Raw genomic sequence first — 22303 nt, 5'->3', positions numbered from 1 at the left:
TTCAACCAATATAAAAACAAATATTTATACATGTATAGCATCTAAGCAGATTTTTCCACCAGAGAACCACCATGTTAAATATGACTTTTTGAATAATGGAAGACTGTTTGATTGCCTGATATGTAATGGTATTTTGTTCCAGATTTTAGGCCCAGAGTAAGCAAGAGCTTTTCTGCAAAATTCTAATCTAGGTTTTGGTATATGTAGTGTCTGTTGAGTGTTTGATCTCAGAGGTGTGTGATTTGTATGTGAAAATAAATCAGACATATAATGTGGCAATAGATTGTTAATGGATTTGTAAACAAGAATTGCTTTTTTATAATGGATGCGGTCATGTATTTTTAACCAATTCAATTCATGAAACAATATTTCTGAAGGGGTATCAATGTCTTTGTCAAGTATGATACGGGCGGCTCTCTTTTGAAATTTGTATATGCTGTTCAGTAATTCATCATTACAATTTCCCCAAATAGTGCAGCAGTAATCAAGGTGTGGTAATATGTATGCATTATAGAAAACTATTCTCATTTGTTTGTTAAGGTACTGTTTGATACGGAGGAGAAGATACAGTAATGAGTTGCATTTTTTAATCAGCTGTTCAATTTGACAGTTCCATGATAATCTATGATCCACATGAATTCCCAGCAATTTTTCAGAGTTAGTAAATTCAATGTCATTTTCCTGCATTTTCAAAATGTAATCATTGCTTGATTTGATGGTGTTGTAAATGATATTTGATGGGGAGATTATCATTGCTTTTGTTTTTTGAGGATTTGGTAGCATAGAGTTTCTTGCACACCAGTCGTAGATGATGTCAATGCTATTTTGTAGCGATCTGTAGACTGAGTCAATAGACAATCCAAATGAGGTGACAGTTGTATCATCTGCAAACATGTCAGTAGATGTATTTGGAAGGTTTAAAGGCAAGTCATTTATATATAGAATGAATAGAGCGGGGCCAAGTATAGAACCCTGAGGGACTCCAGATGATATTTCTTTAGCACTTGATAATTTGCCAGAGATTGAGACCTGTTGTGTTCTGTTTGAGAGATAAGATTATCTAAGCTCTAGCTCTTTGGGTTTTCTAGAAGAAGATGTTTAAAGTTTTTTCTTTTGGTTGCCATGGCAACCAGAGTTTTGCATGGAATGGAATTCTTTGAACAACTTTGTTAAGGCTTCACACAAGGAACATCCCTGTGAAGTTTCATTATGATCTGCCTTATGGTTTCAGAGGAGATGTCTTTTGAAAAGTGTGAACGGACAACGTACGACGGACGACGTACGACGAACGAAGAGTGATCCTAATAGCTCACCCTGAGCATATGCTCAGGTGAGCTAAAAATAAACAGAATGATAACAGGTGGTAAATTTCATTTAAATAGCAGCCTGTTTAACTATACAGGAATAGCACAGAATTTGTAATTTAATACTATAAGATCAAATTTCTGCATTACATATGATTGCAGATAGTAGACGTACAGAGTACAGAGTGATCAACTGCAGGGATATTACCAAAATTGTGTAAAAATCAGCATATAAAACAAACATACAATTCTTACCGAATGCATGAAAATACATTTATAATATCAAGCTAAATATAGTAAATTTTATAGTTAAAAGCAGGGTTCCCGCTGTCGCTCGCCAATGGCGCCAAATGCGACAAAATATTAATTCTGGCGCATAAAATCTTTAATTGGCGAATTTTACTGGCGCCAACGTAAGATAAAAGCATCCGACAACTAGTACACTTAAATGTCATAAGCGGCCGCGTCAATTACATAAGCGGCCCAAATGTGAAAGGTAACGCGCTATTAGTTTGTTTATCGGTACCGTATAATCAATTATGTCATCAATTGTGTGACACTTTGGGAACATGTGAAGATGAGAGTGGTAATTTGTTAACTGGAACAATTTACGACTTGGAGCACTGATAATTACATGTGTGGTCAACAGGTGTTAGTAGCGAACAGAGAAGTGAAAGATCGTCCGTGATGTTGACAAACCTTAAACTTTAGGTAAGTTGACTCAAATAATTACAGTTTGAATATTAAATCGGATGACAATTAAAAGAATAATTTCACTAATGATTGATCTAAAGCCACTGTTACTGCAATGTTAATATTTTCATATCTGATTGTAAAGGGCTGAAGTGTCTATTCATATGCAAACCCTATTAAAATAAACAATATTTTTCATTGTTAAAAATACTTAGTATCTATTTCATATTTTGTTCTCATTGATTTTTAGATGAAGTCAATTTATAGTAATGTTTTGTTTTTTTTATTTTGTATCTGTAGATCACCAGATTGTCGGGTAGAAGCTGTGAAAGATCTTGGCTCAGTCCAGCCTGTGAGAAGAACTGCTTTACTGGCAAAACGGTGGAAAACAGGATGACTAACTTAACATGATGTTCTTGATTACATTTATGCTGTCATGTGTATTTATTTAAATAGAATTTGAAAACCACATAATAGTATGTCTATATTTTAGATAATAAACATGTGCAGCTGTAATAAAATGAAATATTATAAATATGTGTTTGTAATCATAATGATATATAACTGCTAAGCATATCTTAGCAAAGATAGGCATGTCTCCCTTGCAGAATTATTGGCTCCAACTTTGGAGCCATTGGCTCCAACTTTTTCTGATTGGCGAATTTGGTGGCGCAAACTAATTTTGACCCAGAGGGAACCCTGAAAAGTATTATGAAATACAAATAATATATGAAGTATATGAAATACAAATAATCAACAACTAAAATTACAGATACATGAAGACTTACCACAATAGAGTGAATGATACCCAGTCTAGCACATGCTAACATAGCAACTGTAATGTCTATTATCATTGGCATATAAATTGCTACTCTATCACCTTTCACAACACCTGAAAAAAAACAACAACAATAAATTAGTCATTTAAACAAACAGCAAATGACTTGACACAGGGCATTTTCTGTCAAAATTGTGAAAGGGCCTGGACCTGTTCATTTTGTGAAAAAAAGCGTGATTTGTCGTAAAATTGTGAAAAAAAATTCCATATTATTTGGCATTTAGCAACATTATGAAACCGGAAAATCTGCTTCAAGTTGGTACTTTAACCCGCTTAACATGTGCTAAAACCATTTAACTTGATTAAAACTATTTCTGTGTTCTTAAAATTTGCGTAAATCTTGTTTTACCGGAAGGTAAACAAAGACAAAGTCCCAATTTTTTGTGAAATTTCTTTTGAAATTGTGAATTTTTTTCCGCCACTTTGTGAAAAAAAAGTGCAATTTTGAATTGTGAAGGGGCCTTATATCGGCCCCTGTTATAGAAGGAAAAAAAGCCCTGTGACAAGAGTATTTATCTAAATAACAATATAACTTAGATTGAATAGCGAACTTAAAATGAAATTAAACCATTCAAAGTGAGCAGTCTGCGAAAAATAAGCAAAGCCCGAGCCCCAGTCTAGTAAAATTCTGTTCGGGCTAGCATAAAATGTAGGGAAATAGTCTGACAGTCTATCAATGTTTTGAGGCCCGAAAAAATTACATACACATGACTGAGGGAAAAATTGATTTTTTTCAAGGTTTTGGCACGAAAATTTTCCAAAATAATTTATATATAGAATCATTAACACCCGTTGTATTTATAATGACCAAGAAGGATTTGCATATTGATTTTTTTATGAGTAAGCTATGACACCAAACCAGGCCACAACTTTGTTAGAATTTTCGGGCTAGTTAAATTTGTTTCGGGCTATTTGATATTTTGATGGACGAAGCCCGAATGTCTATGACCATAAAAAGTTTTTTGTGCAGACTGAGTGAGGATAATCAAGCTTACAATCTGACATGGAAAGAAAACTCTTTGAGATGTACCCATCTTAGTAGAGAGATTTTAACGTATTTTTCAGTGTTTACTAAAACTATATGCAATTGTCATATAAACTAAAATGCACACTCTCAAACTTTTGATGTTCAAGCCATGAACTTATGATTGAGAAAGGACAATACACAAAAGTGGATAGATACTATTGGTATATAATCAATATTGATTAAACAGAACCAAGTTTGTTATTGAGAATGAAATTCACATTTTTCTTATTAACTAATTTGCCCATTATATAACACATTGCCTGAAATGTATTTCAGGAAGAAATGGAAATCTATATTACCATGTCAGCAAACCTTTATTAACATCAGGTCAGATAAAAGTGAAAACAGTATTTTTGCCTTAGCCAAATATATTGTCAATAATTAAAGTTAATGGATTCTCTCAACGAAAAAATATTGATGATTTTCAATGGTGATTAAATAATAATTTATGTACATTTAACCCTTAAACTGCTATATTTCTATAATGGATCTGTCTAGCTTCGTCTTCTAATGTTAAGGGATTTCAATATCAAAATACAAAAATTTAGCTGCCAACAGTATTGAGTCTGGTCAGACTGCACAGATGTGCAGGATGGCATGGCTCTATACTGGTGTCAAAGGCTGATCACTTTTGGTTGCAGCAGGTTATACCGTAGGTTAAAAACATGAACATTTATAGAAAATTGCTGAACCTTAATGTAAATATTTATACATATAATATGACTAATGACTGTTACATTGAATAATGAATGCACTTGATTTTAATTGGAAATTATATATAACAAGTAAAGTGCAACTTCAGTGGAGATCAATTTCAGATGATATATTGTTAAACATGAAAAAAATGGCATTATATTCATATGTTAATGACTAACTACTTGCATTTTGGACCAGAGGCCTTACATTGCAAATAAATTCATTGTCATTGTCAATTTTATTTTGTAATTAAAAGATTAAGCAATATTTCAGTATGTTAAAAATAGGTTGAAAATTGAGCCATTTTGATTTCAGATAAAAGAATTAGACTATAACAGGTCACCTTGTGAAGAATATAGTTTAGGAGAAATGGCCAGAACAAAAATGAAATATGAAAATTAACAAAGGGCAATATTTCAAAAAAAGAGAAGTGCAGAGCAGCAGTTTCTGTGCATGCACTTCTTATCGATAAGATCTATCATCATATGAAGTTTCAAGTCCATAGCTTTTATACTGTAGGAGAAATGTCCTGGACAAAAATACAAAAATAAAGTATGAAAATTAATAAAGGGCAATAACTCAAAAATAAGAAATGCTGGGTACCGGTTCTCGTGCACTGCACTTCTTCTTAATGAGATCTATCATCCCACGGTGTCAAGGGTACACGCATCATTTTTCCGCGTACCGTCGAAAAGTTATCATCCTGCGCGCAGCACCGTATCATTTTAGACAAAACAAACACGTAAACATAACATGCATGATGGAAAACGGCCTGAAAGTCACATTTTTGAAGTAAGTGTATTCATTAAAGTGTGTCTACGGAATATTATGATCATTGAAGCTTATGTCTTTAGCTAGTTTTTATCAAAGACTTTTACGATTTCTTTGTTTTAATGAAAACAGCTAGAGCTGGCTTGGGAAAAATGAGCATTTGAAAAACTTCTAAAAGAGATAATTATGTTGTCACTCAAAGTATTTATTTAATATAACTGATAGCGTCAAAGATATATATACACAGACTCTTGCACACAAATTTAAGCTGTTTAGTTTCTTAAAAAAGTCATAAAAGTGTGACAACTGACCGAGTTCTTGGTACCGTATCATGGGTCCGCACCGAAAATTGTGGCACCGTATACATTAGCGCTAGACTTGCACCGCATCATGATGATTAACCTAATGGTGAAAAAATCTTATTTGTATTTATTTATTGTTGCCCATCTGGGCGAGGCCTTTAGATGTATATTTATTATTTTTGAACCAGTAGAAGCAAACCTGTTTTTTTTTGTGTGCCCGGCGTAAACACGTGCAATTATTATAGTGGCAAATTGTTAATGGCATACATTTTTTTAAGTCATTTTGTAATTTACTTTGTTTTTTTAGGTGAAGCGATTCTTTTTTACCAAGTTAAAATACATGAAATTAATATCGCTTATCATATAAATAAATATCTCAGAATTTCTAAAAAACCACATTTACTTACCATATTACCATTAAGCCAACAAGATAGACCTTCAGGGAAGGACCCTAGATAATGTTGGTATAACTTTTGGTCCAACCCTTTTGTATGTACATTATATTTTAATATGCTTAAGATATTGATTTTAGATTGTGTAAATTAATCATGTACAAAATATGCAATAAAATTATAAAACTAAAACACGTGGGACCGCGGTCATATTCGAAAAGAATTTCGAGTCGATACTTTATTATTAAGATCGGTTCGATTAACACAACCAGAGTGCAAATTGCTAACATTTTTGTACATGTAAAGAAGCAAGTTTTTAGTGAAAATGTTATGTATATTTACCACAAATATAGATATTTAATTGTCACCATTTCATACATACTCTTTGAGATAGTGCTTACGGTGAGAGTTTCTAAAAAAACAAGATTTTCAAGCTTTCTACTCAATCCGTGCAATTTAATATTTGTCAGTTATCATGTAAATGAAATATTTATAAATAAAATATTTTTTAGGTAAAAGAATTCGAGTAAATACATTGGAAGAGTAAGGAATCGAACCCGTGACTTTTAGACTGAAACGTCGGACTTGGAATTCTGGCATCGCTTGTCAATGCGTGAGCTCGAACCCCGCCAGCGGCCATCCCATGTTTCATGAGCGTTGTGCTTAAAGCTATCTATAAGTTTTATAAAAGTCTATCAATAACTGGAACTACAAGGAAAAATTCAAGCATGCCGACACAGATATGTAATGGATACAGTACGAGTTTTCCTTCAAAAAGTGTCTTCTTAAAGACATAAGAAGACAATTTGAAGAAAATATGAGTAACTGTATCTGAATTATACGACATTGAATTGTAAAGAACCGATAAATTAATAACTCATTTAATTATAAATAAAAAACACATTTGATTATAAATAGATCTATGTATGTTCACGTTGAAAATATAAAGCTATAGAAACTATTTGCATGGCCTTTAAGCTTTGGGCAGTGAAATGTGTAGGTAAATTGTATTCGCACGGAACTTTCGTGCACTTAGTAAATCGGACATAATTCACTTTCATTCATGTTAAACAATGTTAAAAATGGCTGCCATCAATTAACAGAATGTCACATTTACTAAAATCGATTACTAGTATGTAATTGTCTCTAACTTGCTTTGCGTCAATGTTATATGGATTACGTTTTGGACCCCAAATTTAGTAAGTTTCCTTATTCACATGATTACCTTAACGCTAACGCAATGCTCGCCGTTTATGGCAGTTGTTTTTTATGTGTGTGGGGCGGTGGGTACAGTACATTGTAAATGTCTCTTTAAAGGGACTCCACTGAGGTTTTTTGATATGATCGGACTGAATTTTTTTTCCATGTAAATGTACCATTTGGTGTAGGTTTAGACCTCTAATCTTTGTGCAAAATTTCAGATCATTCGCGCACTTCGTTTTTCCAGAAGAACTATTCACATTGTAAATAAATGTCACAAAATGAAAAGCGTTTAAAACGCTTTACACTCAAATCGGACTAAGAAAAGCATATAAATACAATTTTCAATTAATTTCAAAGCATATTTCTTAACTATATTTGCATATATTTCTGTCTAAAGTGCCCCAGCTCATTTATGTAAGAAATTCGAATGTTATGATTTTGGCTTTTAAACCTCAGTGGAGTCCTTTTAATGTTTTTTTTTTTTAAAAATGTCAGACGATATAAAAAACAACTATGTGGTGTACCATCTTCAAACGAACAACTGTTAGTTTTCGTCAATGCTAAAATCAACAGTTACTTTGTTCCTGAAATGGCCATCCAATTTCACGATAAACTGGACTTTCTCATGAGATGCACACTACTTTCCATCGGTTTCTATAGTGTCCTGTTTGAGACAGTTAAAATATCGCCTGTTAAGATTGACTTAATCTCTTGATTTAGCTCAACTATTCGAAAAAATAGGGAGAGCTATTGTAATTGTGAATTTTGACAGAACTATCGCCCTTATTGAAAAATCTTAAGGCTTTTGTTTTACTATCAAGCAGCGCACTGGGTCTTCTTAATAGATAAGAAGCGAGATTTAACTCTTTTTATTTCGTGGACTTTCTCTATAGTCACTGGTACTGTAAATAAGTTACAGCTCTCTAATAAAACATGCGAAAATTAAGTTTAATCGCGAAAATTGTTATATTTCGATTCGCAAAATGATTTAAGTAACGGTTATTTAAAAGTATCTTCTTACTATAATGGCTGATATGGAATTCTTTTGTGCGTTAACACCCTAGCGCTAACACGACAAAGCGCCAAACGGCGCATTGTCGGGCTTTCGTCTTGTCGTCATGTCGCTAACGATGTACGCCAAACGGTGCGTTTGTCATGCGGCGTGTTGTCGCAATGTCACATTGTCGCTCGGTTCAAATCGAAGGATTTGCTTATAAGCCAAGCGAACAGGCGTCATCACGCCACATGTCCACGCGCCGTTTGGCGTGCTTCACTAGAGGCAGAACGACAAGACCGAGAGCGCGACAATGCGCTGTTTGGCGCTTTGTCGTGTTGTCGTTAGCGACAAGACGAAAAGGCAATAACGATACCGAAAACGCAACGCGCAATGTACCAAATCAGCCACCATATATTACAGACGTAAGAAGACACTTTTTGAAATAGCTCTGCTGGGGTATGGTCGTATAATAAATAATACAGGGAGGATAAATCAAGCACATAGTTGCCACCTTTCTTAAATTCAGTAACATGGCATAAGTTACGTTGCCCAGTCAATTAGTAAGGTAACTAAAATTCAAAATGTAAAAAATAAATACTATTTTAGAAATATGAGCTTTGGCTTGCTTGTGTGTTGTATTAACAAATTTGAGAGTAAAAGTTCAATTACTGATATCAGCAAATATTATGCAATTCCCAAGTCCAAAGAAAAGTTAAACTCCACAACAGACATAAAATGCAACTGCTACGAAAGCATAGAATTTTGAAAATTATCTTTAAAAAAAAACAAATAGAGGTCTAGATTGCTTTCAGGCCCAGGTAATCAACTGCCCCGCTTACCCTAACCGATAACCAAACATTTACCTTTTCTTGTCAATCCTACAATAAAAGTAACAATACCCCCTCCAAAAAAAAAAACAACAAAAAAACAGTTTTAAACACATTTTTAAGTACACATGTATGCAGTATTACGCGCGCAAAAGAAACGGTGCCATGGTTCTGCATGATGCGGTACCATGTTTATCAAAGTTTTCTTGATTTTACAACATTATTTTGCATAATTTGTATAAAAATTTGTATGTAATCAGCTCGCATCAATGCTTTTTGTGATCATTTGACATATGATACTTCTTCCGACAACTTTACTTTCGGAAAAGGATGAAAAATGTTCGCATCAAGAACACAAATGTTTCACATGTATAAAAGTGTTTTCATTAGTTTTAGGTTATGATAGACAAATAGTGTTGCAAAATATTTTGCACACATAGATGAATCATTCAAAAGTTCCGTGGTGTATGCAAACTCTCTAAATAAAATAAATTTTAGAAAGAAACTGTCGCATTTTTGAAGTTACCTCTTGAACTTTTCAGAAGATTACGTAAGAATGATACGGTGCTGCGCGCAGGATGATAGATTATAGGCGGTACGCGGAAAAATGATGCGTATACCCTTGACACCGTGCATCCTGTTAAGTGTCAAGTCCATAGCTTTTATACTTTAGGAGAAATGGCCTAGACAAGAATAAAGTATGAAAGTTAACAAAGGGCAATTACTTAAAAATTAAGAAGTGTAGAGTACCAGTTCTTGTGCACTGCACTTCCGGTCATTAAAAGTAGCATGCATACCAAGTTTGAAGTCAATCCGACTTTCAATGACTGACTTATGCTCCTGACAAGCTTAAGGAGAAGCTGACAAAGATGTCGACACCGCTGGCAAAAGTAACCCCTATATGTCGCCAAGACGACACAAAAACTAGTTCACGGCCTCTATTCTAGGATTTGAAAAACGGGAAATTTTTATCAAAAAGTGAGAATTTATTAATTGTTGATTATTTCCCTTTTTACTCTATATAAAATTTTCACTTCTCTGAAAAAAATAGGGGTAAATTCTTAAAAAATGAGTGAATCTCCCCCATTCCCCCTCCTAGAATAGACACTGAGTTCACTTTAAATTGAGTTTAATGAATCATTGACTGTTTTATCATTATGATTAATCACATTTAATGAAATAATGTTTAAGCAGGTGTACTTATGCTTGTGTACTTTATAATGCTTTTGAAAAAACATACACATTCAATGAACAAACTATTAAACTTTTTTCATTGGCCGTTAGGTATAAAGTAATAGTTTAAATGATATGACTGAAGATTTACCTAGGCTTTTTAAGACATTAGCAAATTTACACACTCTTTCCTTTAACTCATTAAAGGTTATCTGGCCATCATCATCTAAACTGTTGCCCTCCCTGAAAAGAAAGACATAATACATTGAGTCAAGACTGAGAAAATATAAAGTCAAACAGGCAGACAGACTCAGAATGTGAGCTCCACCTTTCTCATTAATTGATTATAAACAATACAGCCATGGGATTGCCCAACTGAGAGCTATTGATTGTCATGCTGAAGTTATGGGCCATACAACAGTGATCTCCAATAATGATCCTGAAGACTTATTCAAGGTTCAAGTAAATACCTTCAGTAGTTTTGAGAAAAATTTTAACAGTAGTTATGAGGACTGATCATTGAGTAAGATTTTGATTGAGATAACAAAATACATATTCTGATTTTTTTCTTTTCAGAAGAACTGAAAAATGTTTTCTGATTTTAATAGTTGAAATAAGTCCAACCTAGTAACCACAGATGCTTGTAACAAACTTTTTAAAGTTTTATATGGGCTATATACTATAATAAGATATAAGGTCTCCAACATTACACAAACATCATGCTGAACAAACGAGAACACTGCTGCAAGAAACGACCAGATCACGGTTATCTCTTTTTGGTCCACATTCGAAAGGATCAATCCAAGTGTTAACTCTTTTTATTTCATTAAAATTCTTCAAATAGCAAAGAAATGAGTAAAAGTTTCACAAAATGCCAATATTTTCAATCCATGTCGTTTTCCACGTCCAATCTATTCATGTATACAAACACGATTTCTGGTCGATTTCTACGAAATAATTAGAAAACGTCTAAAAATTTCCTCATAAATTTCATAAACAAACACTTTTTCTATCAATCTACGAATTCTAAATTGAACTGCGAAGTCTAAATTGAACTAGAGCCCTCTTTGTACGCAAATATTTAAAAAATATTGGTTGTAGAAGCGGAGGTCAAGTAAAGTGCGCCATTTTGATTTTGAAGTGACAGGTAAATGAAGCAAAGAAATAGTATTATTATACAGACCTGGGGATGATTACATTGATCAGTAATTGATTAAATTACAATTACTTTCAGATTTTATTGTAATTGATTATGATTGATTACTCACATTTGCCTCTGTAATCAATTGAATTACAATTACTTTTAAGAGAGTAATTGATTGATAATTGATTACATTGAATGTACATTAAACCACCCCAGAATTAAGACCACCCTGCTATTAAGACCATTTTTAAAAAAGATTCTTTAAGTCAATGGTTTCATGATCCAGATTTAACCCCCTGCTTATTCACTTTTAAGACCACCATTATTAGTCAGTCCAATTTTTTGTTTTAATTTTAATGTGACTATTGAGATCACTGATATTGAAGTCAACAACTATCTAGATCTTAAATTTGTTGTTATGATCTGCTTGAATGCTCTTTAGCATGACACTTGATTTCACAAGGTGTGAAAAACTGTTATTGGGTTATTGTATGAAATTAGGTGAGAAGGTCAATTTTAGAGTGGTACATTGTTGCTTTCAGCACATTTATTTTTTGAACATTTAAATTTTCATTTGATTTATGTACATCATATAATAAGTGATACTGTAAAATTAACGTTAAATTTCTCCAGAAATATGTTTTCCTTTTATCAGATTAAATATCAAAGCATTCTTTGATAGTTTCTTTTATAATGTATTTGTAGATACATATAAATAAACATATTGTTTATTCATACAAAATGACTAAAGTAGACCATGGTCTTAAAGTATGTAAGCAATGATAAGAATGTTCACTTTTATCAGTCTAATTGAGGATTTTTACTGTATAACTAAAAAACAAAAGTTAAACTGTATAATGTAAAATAAAGGCATCCTTTGAACTTAAATAGTTTCCTTTTAAAATCTGAAAGTAATCAATGTCAATCAAAATGTAATCATAATTACTGACTGAATTTAAGCTGTAATTGATTAATTACAATTAATGTAATCAGTTTTGGGCAAGGTAATCAATTACATGATGATTACAGTGTAATCATGTAATCAATTACAAAATCAATGATTACAGTTAATGATTACCCCAGGTCTGGTATTATACGATTGGTCAATAGTATTCCGATAATTATCTCAAACAATCAAATCCTTATATAATATTCGGAGCGGAACAGTATATACACGCGCTATACATGGCGATAAAATACTGTCACAAGCGGGATCCTTGTGTATTTTTTAATGAATTACGTATGAAGCGGGCTTTTGATCAGTTAAGACTTCGCAGATCGATAGAAAAAGAGTTTGTTTATGGAACGTAAGGAAAAGAGTTTGTACGTGGAAATTCTAGCCATTTTTTTTTATTTCGTAAAAATCGACCAGAAATCGTGTTTGTATACATGAATGGTATGGACGTCGAAAACGACATGAATTGAAAATAATGGCATTTTGCGAAACTTTTCCCAATTTCTTTGCTATTTGAGGGATTTTAATGAAATAAAAAGCGTTGGCATTTGGATTGATGCTTTCAGATGGCGACCAGAAAGAGATAACCGTGATCTGGTCGTTTCTTGCAGCAGTGTTCTTGCTTGTTCCGCATGATGTTTTTGTTTTGTTAGGGGCCTTATATCTTTATATACATATATAGACCGGCTATGTAAAATATTTGATTATGTGACTAGCGCCTGTGCTAGTAACAGTTTTGCTGATAACTTTTTTATGCGTGAAAATGAGTTAAAATTAGGGAAATGGTTTAAGAGTACTGATAACCCCTCCCATGAGTGTTATATGCATGAATAGTGCACACCGGATACAATTAACAAAAAACTTTATTTTAAGTTGTATACAAATTACAAGAAACATTTGGTGTGAATTGGAGAACGTTCAAACCTGAAAATGAACATTTATTAATATCAGGACAGTGAGATTGATTGTTTAAACCTTTCTTGCTTAATTAGGCTAGTGATCACCAACCCTTTCTGTGGCTGAATTGACAATTCTATACCACTTAATATCTTAAAATAATAAATTTCAAATAAAGTTAATGAGCTACTGTAGAGTTGATTAGAGTTATTTCCCTTTACCGGCATAAATCGTCACTGATCATAAATAATAGTAAACGATCTTCTTCAACTTAGATGACCTACCAATAAAATGCCACCCTGTCACCTAAATTATTCGCAACGTGTCTGTCAACCGCATTGTAACAGAGATTAGTTTTAGCTCCTTCCATCCATTTAATGTAAATTGGTCCATTTCTTACGTCAAAATTATAATCGAGGAATTTCCCCGTCGTTCCGGATTCCCAATAGAATTGCTCGGCAATTTTTGACCAAAATCCTTCAGGATCTGAAATGGATTTTTGATACATTTCGCTGTATTGTTCCATACTTTTAACGTAAGCTTCATTTTTGACACTTTCCGCTGGTGGAAAAATATTCGAGTGGTGATTTTCGGCCATTTTGATATCGCGCGTCTCTCACGTTAAATTTGATTGGCTGTTGATTGTATGCTAATTTTATACCTAATTTTATCCTAATTTCCGGTACGGTACGTGCATTTCTCCACATCGCCCTTAGACACAATATGCACGTGCAAAACCATGTCTAATATAATAATGAAATTTAAAATTGTTTAAACGGCATAAAAATCAAATTGCACCGCGGAGTACGTATTTATTGATGCTCTGAAATTCTCAATTAACCCACGGCTTTAAACCACGGCGACGCATCAACAAGCCCCAGTGATGGGACATAATTGTAAGCGATTTGGGACTCTGGGCAAGAAGATTATGAAATTAACGCCCAAAGAATAAAAAATTGCAAATCAAAGGTTATAACATATATTTAGTAAAGAAAGTTTGTTAGCTCTAACCACGGATTTATGTAATAGGGGTGGTTTGGCGCAATTTAAAATATAACTATTTGAGCCCCTGAGGGTTAAGTAAGTTTGGGATTATTAAATTATTTTAACAAACAGCTTTACAGTTATATCATTTATATATTTTAATTCATTTTTTAATTACTGTATGGTGGTTACATTAAGTTAAGGTACAAACCAACAACACTTTTCCCACCAAGAAATCACATGACATAAAAATAACTTAAAACCAATGATCCGTGAACCAATCATTTGAATTCTTAGAATACTGACCAATGTAAACATAAGATAAAATTAGTTAAAACCAATAGAGTAGTCTCCCTTGAAAGGTATCAGACAAGACCGGCGGATTTGTCTCCCTTTGCAAAATTATAAAATTTAACAGTTAAGCAAGAGTATTGTCCCTTAGACCTGATCTTAAAAATAAAACCCTGTTACATTTATATTAAAGCCGTGCACTAACACAGTTTATCATTGCAGTAATAATGAGCAATTTTACGTAGAAATAAACTTTTAGATTTTGTAAACAGCAATGTCAGTCTATTTAATTTGCATATCTTTATGCTTTCAAATATGTTTGTCGATTAACTTATTGATATTTAAATTGTATGATGAAAATACTTGTATTAAAATGTATTAAAAATTTAAGAATGTGTTTCAAATTTGAAATCCTTCACATAAATAAAAATATCTTTCAATCATAACATCTGTAATAATTTATAAAATGACTTTTGTAATATCATGTATTTTGCATTGTATATTTATGATTATCATAAAATGACGCTAACAAAATATCAAGTTTTGTCATTATGGGAGACTTTGCATTAATACAATTAATAGAAAGAATTACATACAAATGTAGTTTTGTGTATTTTAAATACAGCTTATAAACTATGTCTAATTATATAATAAGTATTTGATACTACATCTGATTCACAATTGTGGCAAATGTAGACATTGTTTTTTGGTACATTTGTACATTCCATGTATGACCAGTATTTACAGCCCTGACACTGGATCTAAACCTCGCTTGCTCGGCTGTTTGAATAAGGCTCCATACATACCAAGCAAAACCATTTCTCCTCATCAGATGATGATTCATGTATGTTCGGTTTGCAACCATTGTCTTTCTTTTTATGAGTGACTTTCTTCTTAAAAAGATTTTTGACTTTTGAACGGATAACTTTGAAGATTGTTGCTTTCTTTTGAATTCTAATTCCAATGCATTTTCTCGGGCGTGTCCGTAAGTACTGCACTTTTGCGTTTCCGAAGCACGCATTTCATTTTTTTGCTGGAGCCTTAGGAAAAGGACGAATCCTTTCTGGAGCGAAGGTTTCAGTTGTGAATAATCTGGTTATTTTATCAGCAACTAACTTCTTGACGCCACTGTAATGTGCGATTCCGACCGTAGAATGTGCCTATCAATACTAGATAATATTACCTGTGAAAACATTATCTGGCCTGCTAGGCCCAACAGCAACGATATTATCTCCTGTCTGTGACTCTTGATAAATAATTGCAGATACACTAAAAGAATTGCAAATTGCTGAAAGAACCAAGTATATGGTGTAATTATCAAATTCTTTGTATACCGAATGAAAACCTATCGATATCATTGATTATGTCACGATCGTTGGAGAAATGGCAATAATTGTTTTCATAATCAGTCATTTCAGTATTCAACATTGTGCACAGCTCTTCTGTTGTCACGTCCAGTGATGTACTACCAGTACACAACACATGCTGATCAATTTCACATGGTAAAACAGCCGCCAGTGAATCACTTGGCCGTGTAGAAGTGTCTATTTGACCAGACACAGTGCGAACATCATAGCATCGTGAAAGAACATGATCATTATTTTCATTACGTGATCTGGACGGTCTGTCACAAGCGCGGGAGTAAAATCTGTATCCTGAAACATATTGCTATTTAATGGATGAATACCAGGCACCTAAAATACAATGAATGGAGATATATTAACAGCATATGGCACAAGTATATATAATGATCATAATATGCTTACATCATTTGTCTACACTATTTTGTTAATTAATAGGCTAATTATTAAAAGAATACTCGTTGTGATGAGCATTAACCAACATTCAAGTCTCGGGAACCCATTACTAAAGCTTGCCTAACGTACCGTTCGAGGGTTGTATTGTTCATACCGATTTCCTCAGTTAATGATCGACTTGACCGTCTAGAGAATATTATTTGGTTGACGCTACGTTGAACCATTTCACATGATGTTTCTCCTCTACTGGTTTTGCGGATATAGTTTCTGACCATTCTGAAATAAATTGGAACTTAATGTAGATATAAAAGCATTACAATATCACTTGTAAGCATATTATGAAATAGATCACTGAGGTAATATAACATCTTATTAATAACACAATCGATTGGGGGCACCGAGACAACGAGCCCCTTGCACAGCGCAGACAATACAGCGCGTGACTGCATAAAGAGTAGACAACTCATCATGTATCCCTTTATTTTAGAAAGCAAAGATGTTTAAAGACAAATTATTAATTCATCAACATTCATTCATGCATCAGATTTTGATAATCTAATGTGTTTACTATACGCATATTAACGAAAATGTTAGAATTTACTCACCAAACTAGAAATATAACTTTTATTTCTCGAAGACGAAATTTTTCTCACAGACCTTCATGAATACCACACAAGATGGTCACTTGAACCGTCAACGCGGTAATGTCATATATATATATGATGTACAGAATTCCATGCATTTAATAATAGACGATACCAGTGGTGTTAGAATTTTTATCAAGATAATATGATTTAACTCAATTTAGCACAATAACTGCTCTCTTCTTGTATATTCGTGATGTACTTTTAAAAAAAATAAAAACACACCTCATGTTCAGAATTAGGTACAGGAACAATTATATTCGGAATAAGGATCATTGGTCTGAATTAGAAGTACTTGACAAATTTGTTTGGACGATTACATCATTAAAAGTTAATATATTCTAATGGTCTAGTACAGTAATAGACAATGTAAAAATGATACAGATGTCAAGCAAATGTGGTTGTACTTAAAAACATTGTGAATTCACGTCTCTGCCGATGTGATCAGGATGTAGACGTTAATGAAGCATCATGGGGACGCTGAGCTTCATTCCATAATACATACATCTGTAACAAGTAGTACAGCAAATGTCTCATGAATATTGTTAAGCAAAAACATAAATATGTTAGTCAGATGCAGTAACATGTAAACATAAGCCAGTGAACAACTAGAACTATTTGTAATGTGGCGTTTTAGAAGCCGTATCTTTCAATTTGAATTACCATAAAATATATTTTGGCCCTGTTTAAAATGTAAATTCCCTTTTAATTCGCTGTATTTAAAAATCTTATGGGTTTCAAACTTCCCTTCGAAAATTGGGAAATAAATTTTGCATACCTGAAAAGTAGAGAGACCCTGAAAAAAAATTTTTTCTTTTATATTATGTAACTTGTCATTATATAACTGGATATAAAAAGTTCTAGGAATTTCATTATGATTAACAAAAGAAATTGCTTTTGTTCTTTTCAACCCAATTTCTCATGCGTGTAACTGTAATTTTGCATTCTGAAAATCAGACTTCTCCTAAACCAACCGAGAAAAGCCTAAAGCTGCATTTCGTTGGTAGAGCGGGAGTAACCTTTAAATTTTATTGGACGAACGCTTGACCTAGACAAAAAAGATATTTTATTAGTAATGAATGGTGACAGTCCAGTATTTTCAGGTGTCCTGCGTGACTCGGTCGCACTATTTCTTTTCTATTAAAATGGACCCAACTTTAATGCACTAAAGTTGGCCTCTTTGCAGATGATATAGTTGTGTATCGTTCTCTGTTAGTAGCCACACATAGGAATTAAATTCGGACATGAAATTACATAACAAAATTGAAGACGCAGATACCAACGCAAAGCAATAGCAACTAGGACTATCCTCAAATATGTTACATCTGTAAAGAAAGTGGTGGCACCACCTCAGGATATCTCAAATCAACTAATAACATTTACAACATCTTTGAAAAGGTAAATCAAATACTAGGTTTCTAGCGACAAAACTAGAATTCGGGTGATTCAATGACAGGTATCCTGAGTGCGAACAGAATGTCAGACTTTAATGTGAAAGTAAACATCAAGACTCACTCTGGTGAAAGAATACGCACAATTGAAAATACCTTCATATCAATGAATGATACAGATTCAAATGGAATAAAGGATAAAGATGTAATCTTACTTCATGTTGGCACAAATAATATATCTGATGCAGATTCCAGCCAGTACATAGTTGATGAGCTGAAGGATACAATACACACTGTAAAAACCATCAACTCAAAATGTAAAATAATCATTTCTTCAATTCTACCTAGAAGAAATGACAAACTTGTCAACACCATTATATCTGAAAACAACAACAGTTTTAGAGATCTGTGTGCAGATGGTGGTCACCACTATATCAACCATGACTCTGACTTTATCCTGCATGGTACTCCAGACAAGTCGTTGTATAAAGACTATTTACATCTAAATAGAAAGGGTGGAAAACTGTTTGGAACAACCATGAGGAAGGCTATAAACTATGTCCTAAGAATATCTACGATGCCATCTGATGACCATAGCAGTAACAAAATGGACAACAAGTCTCATTTTCAGAAAGGGAGGTTTACAGGGAGGAGAGACGAGAACATTGTCTACATGCCAGTACCAACATCATGGCTGAGGAATCAGAATTCTTGGGATCGCCGTCGTTAAATATTTGTGAAAGTAATTCATTTCAATATGGAGAAACCAATGTTAATTTGACTAATGAAATTGTAAATGACAATACTTTAAACTATGACTCCAATAAGAATAGTAACTCTTGGTACACTCATGAAGGGTTGAACATACTACATCTTAACATTCACTATTTGTACCCAAAATTAGACGAACTCAAAATTATAATTTCAGAACAAAAGATTGATATACTCTGGTTATATGAAACGTCTCTAAATGTAAATTTTCTAGACAATGAACTACAGTTGGACAATTTTACACTTTTTCGCAAGGACAGGCCTTCCAATGGAGGCGGTTTAATTATTTATGTTAGAGACTGTTTATCTTTTGTACATAGATCTGATTTAGAAAGTATTTCTATTGAATCCATTTGGCTTGAACTTAAACAGCCTAAATGTAAATCGTTATTATTGTGTTATGCATACAGACCACCATCTTCTAAAGTTGAGTGGCTTGATAATTTTGCTATATCCTTAGAAAAATCATATTTAGAGGAAAAAGAATGTATTGTAATTGGAGATTTTAACTATGATATTTTTAAGCATGATAAATTGTTCTAAATCTTGGTTAGATCTAATGCAGTCTGTAAATTTTTCTCAGCTTGTTGAATCTCCTACCAGAGTAACTTCAAGCTCTTCTACATTGATAGATCATGCATTTTCAAACATGCCTCAAAATATAGTCGATGTTTTTGTACCTACCTTATCCATTAGTGACCATTTTCCCATTTGTCTTACACGCAAACTCTCAAATATCAGTGTTAAAGGTCCCATGCATAAGACAATAACCTTCCGGTCTCTTAAACACTTTGATGAAAATCGATTTTTAACCGAATTGTCAGAGAAACCCTGGTCAGAAGTAGCATCTGTAGAAAATCAAGATAACTCTATAGATTTGTTCACTGATAAATTTTTGTCTGTCCTTGAAAAACATGCACCAACCAGAAAAAAACGAGTAAAGAATGTCACCCAACCAAACTGGATTAATAAAAACATCCTCGATGCTATTAAAACAAAACACCAGTTTCATAGGGTTAATGACACATATAATTACAACATATGGAAACAACACGTTAAGTCTCTCATATATAATTCTAAGCGACAATATTATAATGATACCATCAATCAAAACAAACACAACCCAAAGAAATTATGGACTGGTCTAAATGAATTATCTGGTTACAAATCCAAGGTCCGAACACATTTTATTGATGATAATGATGGCAACCTGGTTTCTGACCCTTTAATCACTGCAAATTTATTCAACAGACAATTTGTGAATCACCACCAATCCCATCATACCATTAATCAGACTGGTTATGAAAATCCTGAGCTTGTTGAACTAAATGCATCTAAACTTCAGCATATACCCCCTTTCGAAATACCTAAAATAGAGCTTTCTTATGTGTTGAACCAATTAAAATCGATTGATATTACAAAGTCATGTGGGTCAGATGGTCTCAGTGCAAGGTTTCTAAAGTTATCGGCTCATATTATTGCCCCCATACTTACCACTATATTCAATAACAGTATTCTTAACAATACATTTCCTAAATCATTCAAAAATGCAAAAGTCATTCCTATACATAAAAAGGGTTCTAAAAGTGATTAAAGAAATTATAGGCCAATTTCCATACTTGCCTTGATATCACTTATTCTTGAACGTCATGTCAGTTCACATTTAAAGCAATACCTTGAGAAAAATCAACTTCTATACCAACGTCAGTCTGGATTCAGGTCAAATCATTCATGTCAAACAGCATTGATTAGAATTATTGATGATTGGATTACAGCTATTGACAAAAATGAAATAGTTGGTTCAATTTTCCTTGATCTCTCTAAAGCTTTTGACTATGTGGATCACTCTATTATCATTGAAAAGCTTAGAATGTATAACCTAGACCCTTCGTCAGTTGCTTGGTTTTCCCCCTATTTAGATTGCAGAATCCAACAAACTTACATATCCGGTTTATATATCAGAGTCAAGTTCAGTAACTACTGGAGTTCCTCAGGGCTCAGTGCTAGGTCCTATACTGTTTTTAATCTATATCAATGACCTGCCTTTGTCTATGGAAAAAACAGAAACTGATATTTTTGCTGATGACACAACCCTTTCAACCTCTGATGTATCCCTAAACAGAGTAGTTGAATCTCTTACTCATGATCTTTTAAATGCCAACAAATGGTGTCATTTGAATCGCATGTCTATCAATGTTAACAAAACTAAGGTCATGTATATTTCCTCAAAACACAAGCAAAATTATATTCATGAAAGTAATCCTTGTATTTTATATAAAACAGAGCAAATTTTTTGTAGATCTGAAGAAAAATTATTGGGTATTACAATTAATAACACCTTGTCTTGGCAAAGCCATATTGATAATGTTCTTAAAAAGTGTAACTCATTGTTACATTTATTATCACGTATAAATTATTCATATCTATACCTGTACGTAAAATGTTTTACAATGCATATATTTTACCACATCTTGATTATTGTTGCATAATTTACGGTAACTGTACGTCCTTTCTAGAGGATAAACTCATTAAGTTCCAAAAGAGAGCTGCAAGACTAATTCGAGACAAAGATTATGACACTCCATCTGCTGAACTTTTTTCTGAACTCCGCTGGATGACCTTTTCACAGAGGGTTGCTTTTCAAAAAGCTATTATGATGTTTAAAAAAATGAATAATCAGGCGCCTTCCTATTTATTGAATAATTTCATTTTATCGTCAGATGTTCATACTCGCATTTTGCATTCATCATCTGATTTTCAACGTTATACCCCTAGACCAAATTCTGAACAATTTCGTAAGTCTTTTGTTTACTCTGGATCTTGTATTTGGAACGGTCTTCCTGATTATATTAAGTCTGCTACATCTGTTCACCATTTTATGTATTTTAATAGTTTGAATATGCTAAATTTATATTGTTCCTTGTTGAGGGCCTCATGGAAGATTGATATGTTTGTTCAAATGAGTTCTCTCGTTAAATAAAGTCTTTATTATTATTATAAAAAACATTGATATCTATTCTGAGAGATCCTTAATTTCTAATTGTACGTCCCAAGCTGAAGTAAAGCGCCAGTACCTAATCATGATTTTAAAGGGACTTTTATTGTTCAAAACTGTTCATATGGGGCATGATTTATATAACTTTTGAAGAAAATCACAAGGGGATGATCTAGGCAAAATATCTAAGCTATGGGGAATGTCATTTCAGGGAAGATTTTTAAGACATTTTTTTTATTTTACAATTCTAT

The 22303-nt window shown here is 33.1% G+C and overlaps 1 protein-coding gene across 2 annotated transcripts in view; it reads right to left on the bottom strand.

Moving 5' to 3' along the window:
- The window catches only part of LOC132749785 (acetyl-coenzyme A synthetase, cytoplasmic-like), a 31209-nt gene extending 17360 nt beyond the window's left edge, over positions 1–13849 (bottom strand). For both annotated transcript variants that reach the window (XM_060739683.1, XM_060739682.1), the window contains exons 1-3: positions 13504–13849; positions 10375–10466; positions 2786–2889 (exon numbers count right to left, since the gene is read on the bottom strand). In XM_060739683.1, coding sequence (XP_060595666.1) covers positions 2786–2889; positions 10375–10466; positions 13504–13817 — 510 coding nt within the window. In that variant the 5' untranslated portion in view covers positions 13818–13849. The remainder of the gene's footprint in view (positions 1–2785; positions 2890–10374; positions 10467–13503) is intronic.
- Between the last annotated feature and the right edge of the window lie 8454 nt (positions 13850–22303).

Source organism: Ruditapes philippinarum, unplaced genomic scaffold, assembly GCF_026571515.1.
Source record: "Ruditapes philippinarum isolate M1 unplaced genomic scaffold, ASM2657151v2 ctg5697_1_1_1_1, whole genome shotgun sequence".
NCBI lineage: Eukaryota > Metazoa > Mollusca > Bivalvia > Venerida > Veneridae > Ruditapes > Ruditapes philippinarum.
Note: the sequence above shows the minus strand (reverse complement) of the source record. Positions and strands in the feature narration are given on the sequence as shown.